The sequence below is a fragment of the Daktulosphaira vitifoliae genome, unplaced genomic scaffold (genome assembly GCF_025091365.1).
Source record: "Daktulosphaira vitifoliae isolate Bord-2020 unplaced genomic scaffold, ASM2509136v1 Scaffold_1, whole genome shotgun sequence".
Taxonomy (NCBI): domain Eukaryota; kingdom Metazoa; phylum Arthropoda; class Insecta; order Hemiptera; family Phylloxeridae; genus Daktulosphaira; species Daktulosphaira vitifoliae.
In genome coordinates this window covers 49,550,242-49,556,965 of record NW_026099572.1, presented here as the reverse complement: position 1 = coordinate 49,556,965, position 6,724 = coordinate 49,550,242, and the positions used below count along the sequence as shown (strand labels likewise).

General features: G+C 30.3%; 2 protein-coding genes across 5 annotated transcripts in view; both read right to left on the bottom strand.

The window, feature by feature from the left end:
• Positions 1-372: 372 nt before the first annotated feature.
• The window catches only part of LOC126896731 (uncharacterized), a 395,864-nt gene continuing 389,512 nt past the window's right edge, over positions 373-6,724 (bottom strand). The window contains exon 4 of the transcript XR_007701915.1: positions 373-883. The gene's annotated coding sequence lies outside the window, so the exon portion shown is untranslated. The remainder of the gene's footprint in view (positions 884-6,724) is intronic.
• LOC126896722 (paired box protein Pax-6-like) overlaps positions 2,273-6,724 on the bottom strand; it is a 31,242-nt gene continuing 26,790 nt past the window's right edge. For all 4 annotated transcript variants that reach the window (XM_050669746.1, XM_050669748.1, XM_050669745.1 and 1 more), the window contains 5 exons: positions 5,504-5,656; positions 5,151-5,233; positions 3,008-3,315; positions 2,664-2,914; positions 2,273-2,450 (listed from right to left, as the gene is read on the bottom strand). In XM_050669746.1, the coding sequence (XP_050525703.1) occupies positions 2,365-2,450; positions 2,664-2,914; positions 3,008-3,315; positions 5,151-5,233; positions 5,504-5,656 (881 nt within the window). In that variant the 3' untranslated portion in view covers positions 2,273-2,364. The remainder of the gene's footprint in view (positions 2,451-2,663; positions 2,915-3,007; positions 3,316-5,150; positions 5,234-5,503; positions 5,657-6,724) is intronic.

Sequence of the window (6,724 nt, the reverse complement as noted above, 5' to 3'; positions counted from 1 at the left end):
ATATTATTAAAGTATGGAATTCCTCCTAAATAAGAAAATATTTTTGCTACTTAATAGTTTTACATAGTGGCATAATTTATTTACTTAAAATTATAATTATATTTACGTAATAACTTTTCATTTAAGATTCGATGTGAAGGTGAGAAAATATTTGTTTTATAATGAAATGTGTTTTGTTTTTTATATTTATCCGTGAAAATTCTCAATTCACACTGGACTGATTTTAATATGTAATACTTCAAAAGAACCTTATTTTAATCTAGTTAATGGAGCAGCACCAAAAAATGAAATAACTGCCTCAATTTTAGAGATTTCGAAAAATATGTCATTGTCAAATTTGGCAATTTTGAAAATAAATGTTGAGTTTTAAAAAGTCTATAATTTTTTTTTACGCAAAAAAAATATCTATGTTTTGTTTTACAAAAACTAAATAAATATCTTAAAGCAATTACGTAAAATGAATTAGTTAAATTATTAATTCACTTTTGCTGATATATTTGGCAAAACTATTACCTACAGTTTTATTATAATAATAGGAAAATAAGATAAATGTAGGATTTCATAATTATTAACATGTTTTGATAAAATAATAAGCGATTTTTCTCGCGCATGCGGGCACGTGTAAAATTGTTTTGAAAACTGAAAACATAGTTTGAAAAACTGACACTAAATTCTTAATTTATTTATTAGCTTCGATGCGAAGCTGAGAAGGTATTGGTTTTACTATGATTTTTTTTTTTTGTGTCTGTTACCACTTTTTCTCAGCTCTCACCGAACGGATTTCTTTCAACGATACGTCAAAAGATCACAAATCGTATCTAGTCGAAGACATTACCCTTCAAAATTGAAAAAATTTCCCTCGTTCCCCGTAAATGGGGGAAACCTCCAAAAAAATTACAAATTTAAAAATCGCTAATTTTCGAAATTTTTTCAATTTTTTTTACTAAAAACTGTCATAACTTTTTCAAAAATGAATATATGAATATCATTTTTTTTTTTATAGATGCTTGATGTCTTTACCTATTATTTGGTATATTTTTTTTGTAAATTTGACTTTTTGTCTGCCCAAAGGGGGGGATTTAAAATGACAACTTTTTCACAAAAAATTAACTTTTTCAACTTAACTTTTGAAAATGTTCCGGAAGGTCTGACACTTTTATATATATCTTAAATTAAAGCTAATGTAATATACTTTAATTTGAAAAAAAAAAATTTGACCTCTGGACTTGTCTTCACGGCGAAAATGGCTACCGAATGCTATTTTCGTGTGAAAATTCTCGATTTTATTATTTATATTATATTTAACTTTATAATGCTATAACTTATTGAAAAGTTTATGGATCCACACAATTTTTTTATGAGAAATAATATTTTTTAATAAACCCTTTTTCATTCGACATACTTTATCTTAATCGAGATATTAATAAGGAACCAGCAGATCAAGTAGCTTTTGGAATAAAACACCAATTTTTTTAAAATTAAACACTATCTAAAGATTTGCATCGAAGCGTTTATTTTTGATAGTGATTTTAATCACTGTCAGATATCATTATACTTGATCCAACTATGCCACGTCACCACTGTGCCGCGACCCCCCTGTGCTGGGTTTTTTTCACTGAAACTAAGGAGACTGAAGAAATAATTACCACTTACCTTTCTTTAATAGAAATTACTAAGTTATGACTATAGTTATGACATTAGCTTTGACGTTGATATTAATATTGATTTTATAATAGACAACTTGCATTATTAGTATCTTATATTATAAAATATTTCCATTACTAGGTCAACCAATGAAAAAAAAAAACAAAACAATTAATGAAAATCGCATTTAATTTACTAATAAATAATTTTTGTACATATTGTGAATTGTTGCGAGACCAATTCACAATACAAAATATGGTTACATTATAAATACATACATTAAAAAAAAAACTGACCACTTTAGCTACAATAATATTACAACCTATTAGTAATCATTTTTTTAAAGTTCTGAAAAGTTAAAATAAGGTCATTAAAGAAAACTGTTGTTAAGAAAGTTTACAAAAGAGAAATAAATTAAAATAACTTTAAACTTTGTAATCGTAAGTACTATTATGCTGTAATATTAATAATAATGTTATATATTTTTACGTTAAGTTATAATGTATTTCTCTGGATTAGAGGGTTGAAACAATTATATACATGTTTAAAAAACGAATGCACAGCAAATTAAAATATAAGACTTCAGATTTCTATACAATAAAAACTTTATACAAAAATGATTTTGTAAAAAAAAAAAATATATATATATTTTTGATTTACAAAACAAATTCAGATCACTACAAGTTAACGTACATTAACCAAAGTTAATAGCTTCGGTAATTATTGTAATCTGGACCAGTAAGTGTGCTCCGGTGCTTGACTGAGCGGTATTTGAACGGGCACCGATACACCAGCAGAAATCACTCCTAAAAACGTAAAGGAATGTTTATCTAATGTGTTTTTTTTAACGCAAATCTTTAAATTCAAATTAATATTTCGCTTTGTGAATAATTGGTTTTAGTAAATGTGCTATGCAAAGAAACTCTTTTAAATCGTTGTAAACATGAGCCGATCGTTTCCAGTGTATTTCTGACACTATCAATTAACACGCTTTATAATTAAATAATTAAAATGTTTACCAGTGCCTGCGGTAGCTCCGGGTGACGTGTTCGATGCGTGATGGTTAGACGTCGGGTATGCGGCGGGGTGGGTGTTGGCATTGACAGAATGTGCTGGAGCTGGTTGACAAGGTACTCGAGGAGCAGACGATACAGGGTGGTTATACAGTGACTCAGGTGGAGGATGGTGGAACATGTATGGATAAGAACTTGCCGGGTGATGATGATGGTGATGGTGATGGTGTCCGCTAGTTACCATACTCGACATGGAACTGTAAGGTTAACAATTGACAAACGCAAGTTATTAATGAAAAATATGTGTCGCTAGATTCGAGTTGGACGTTAGTTTGCTAGAGCTTACTTACCCATAGTTATCCGTTGACATAGTGGCAATCGGTTGAGATATAGACTGATACATATGATTAAAGCCAGCCGCTTGAATTGAAGCCAAACGATTATTGTGACCTCCCGGAGTGGCGATGGTACCTCCATTGCCTCCGCTGGCACTGCCACCCGCGTTCGAAGTGGTCACTGCCGGAGGGCTGACGGATGCTGAAGACGAAGAAAGTGCGGCCGGAGTGCTCCCGTTTTGCTGGTCCAGACTACCGCCTCTCCTTTGATTTCGCAGTTTTTCTTCGCGTCTCCATTTCGCTCTTCGGTTACTAAACCATACCTAAAATAGAAATGGAATACTATTTCAGTGACATCAAATACATACAAACCGACCAGAGATCAATACTGCACAAATCGTTATTGTACTGTTACCATTTAGTTAATAAACAAACCACTCGAATCGGAGGGCTTAAAAAGTATACTCCACGTTTTTCCGTTAATAAATTAGGCTTTTTACGTATCATGTGGAACCATTAGTATTTATTACAAACATACGCCCTACCGATGCATTTTATTTCCACTGTGTATATGTCTTTATTACTAAATGTATACATATAATCATTCAGAAGATTCACCGACGCGTAAAACACTCATTCAAACATAAATATATATATTAATGTGTTGTTACCTTCTGGTTACTAACGTGCATACAGAATGAAATTTTACCGTTTCTAGTTCTTAATTAAACTAATGATCTTGCCTATTCATATCATTAATTATCTTGATGGCTAGTAAAAGCTCGTACAGAACATATTTTAAACAGTAAACAGTTAATATACATTCATTTAACTTGTTATATTGTTTTTTGATTACTATTAATACAAGTATGCATATTTTAAATTACTCAATTAAAAGCTGACAATTAGGTTCATTTTTTAAATGTATTTACCAATTGCTCAAAACAAAAAAAAAAATGTCTCGTAAAAATAAATATTACAAATTGAACTTGTTAATCGACTTATAAGAAAAACCGAATAAATTGATAAAAAAAAATAAATTCTATAACTCATAACGCAATTATCAAATATTAATGTATCAATTGAAAAAAAAACCTTGTAATTTTTTAACTAATTCAGAAATTATGATGTTGTTTTTATTGAGTCCGCAGCACACTCCTATAATAGGGTACATTTAAAAGGTCATTTCCCAATGCCTATACAATTGGGGTAAGCTGAATACCAGCTTCGATTGTCCCTTTGCGATTGTTAAATTTATGGCCACCCCCACATATGTCTTTTATTATCATTACATAAGAGGGCGGATCACGATTAATCAGACTATTTTTGACATTGGTCCTCGATGTCCGGCAATAGAGAGGACAGTTTCTCAAAGACCTGCAACACGACAATTACCACACAGTGGTAATTGAACTGCCCTTAATGAAATTGTGTGGCACAAATAGATTATTCTTTTTTCTAAAACCGACTGTTACATACTGCCGTAGAAAAGCAATTTTGATAGAATAAAAACATCCTAACACATTCCTATATTCTTTCAAGATAATTATTCAAACTATTGTTATATATACAAGTTAACAATAAAAACGTATCGAAATTATCACTTAACGTTAAACATACTAAGGCAGTAAAAGAATATGAAGATTTTTCTATGCGCATTTACTTTATAGTAATCATCAATTTTTCGCTAATCTTTATAGTCCTTATTTAGTTGTATAGAATATATGAGGAGGGGAGAGGAATTTTAAAAATATGGCAATATCGTCAACCACTGGAATGCCGTTGTACGTAGCGAACGTCAGGCGGCGGTAACCAACCGCAGGCGCGCATACCCATAGAAATCCTATGAGGGGTGGTTACCCCTTTTTCAAAATCAATACCTCGTTGAGCCCGTGGTTTTCATTGTCGCCACCACTGACACCCGCTCAAAAATTTCACACCACAATAATGACAATATTATTTTGATGAAGTTATTATCTTAACAACGATTTTCTTACTTGTGTAAATTGTATGGTTTTTGTAATAACAGTTACTTAAACGCTTAGATTAAATAAATAATACTTAAAATGATTATGGATTTTTAAATAAAATTATAACGTAGATTTCTCTAATAAATAGTGATCATTGTAATTTAAATAAATATGTTCACTTAAATTACCTGAATTCTAGCTTCTGGCAGTGATATGTTGTCTGCCAGCCTTTCTCTGGCAAAAACGTCAGGATAATGAGTTCTTTCAAATTCTAAAATATATTCAAAATTTATCGATTAAAAATGTGAGCTATCAAAAACAAAAATATTTGATTAAATTTTGTTAGTTGAAAGTAAAATGTTCAAATTAATATAAATATTTCATAATAAAATTTTCCTGATAAAACAGAAAAAGTTAAATTTGGTTACATTCCTAGTGTTAAAAATTGTAAAATTATCGTTTTATACAAAACGTTTTTTTAATTAACTGAATATTTCTTGTTGCAATTTATCTCATAGCATATAGTAATGATTATTTTCACCTTTTTCTAAGCTGTCTATTTGATCATTGGTAAAACTTGTTCTGTTTCTTTGCAATTTTCTTTTCAGTCTAAGTCTTAGTTGGGAATCGTCGTCGGCTGAAGAGTTGTGCTCAGAGTTGCCATCTGACGTACTTTCAGGGGCTAATTCAGCTGCTATAAATCCGATAAACAAATAAATGTAGATATTTTTTTATAAATAAATAACACGAACAATATTTGTTGTAAATAATGTGTTACAACTGATCAAATTGTTCTACGTTTACTACATGACAACCATATAGTAAATACAATAGACATATTATTATTTAAAATTAATGAGAAAATTATTCTTAACAAAGCATGAAACTCAACTAATGAATTATTTGCGTTTAAAAGTTTTTTTCAACGGACTGAAAAAAACCCAGTCAGTTAATAAGATAAAAAAATTTATCAATAATTTAATCTTAATTATTACGTTTAATTATCGATAAGTTATGTATTAATATATGTCTAATGTACAACTATTAATTGTATTTGAGTAAGTAAAGAAACGGGTTTCCATTATTATCATTGTTTGTAACGATTGACATGTTTCATTACTTTTTGAGCACCTTGTATATTACAATAACACATTATATTATTCTGCATGTAAAATGTAACGACGTTATATTATAGACATAAATTACAGTTATGTGCCTGTTGAGTAATAATGTAGTTTCTTAAGTTACTATTTTATTAACTATAAATTATATTATTATAGTTCCTGTTTATAAACAATTGTTACTTGAAAATGGATTCATTCGTGTTGTGTCATTTTTCCAATAATATTTTACGCATTTTTAAAGAAATATTTGGGTTTATCATTAACGTAAAAAAATGTTTTATTTTGATTAGAAATATTACTGGCATCAGTTTTTTTTTCATTTTTAGGGACACAAAATTTAAAACACCATGTTAACTGAACAGAGAGTGCGCGAGTGTTGCATTTTGATGGGTGGCCGTGGTGTGTGTTGTGTAAGTGAAAGGGACAAGGGGATAGGAGGCGGTCCAAGTTGAGCCTATCGGAAACCGAGGGTCGTGTGCGCCGGGCCGGAAGACCAGCCCAGTCATTGTGCTACGACTGTCAGGCGGGCAGGGGGCCAGAATTTATACAGCATTTTTAATCTTGGATAATTTGTATTTTTATAGATAGTAAAGTGTAACCCAAAAATAAAAAACAAATCGATGATGAAAAGTTGGAAA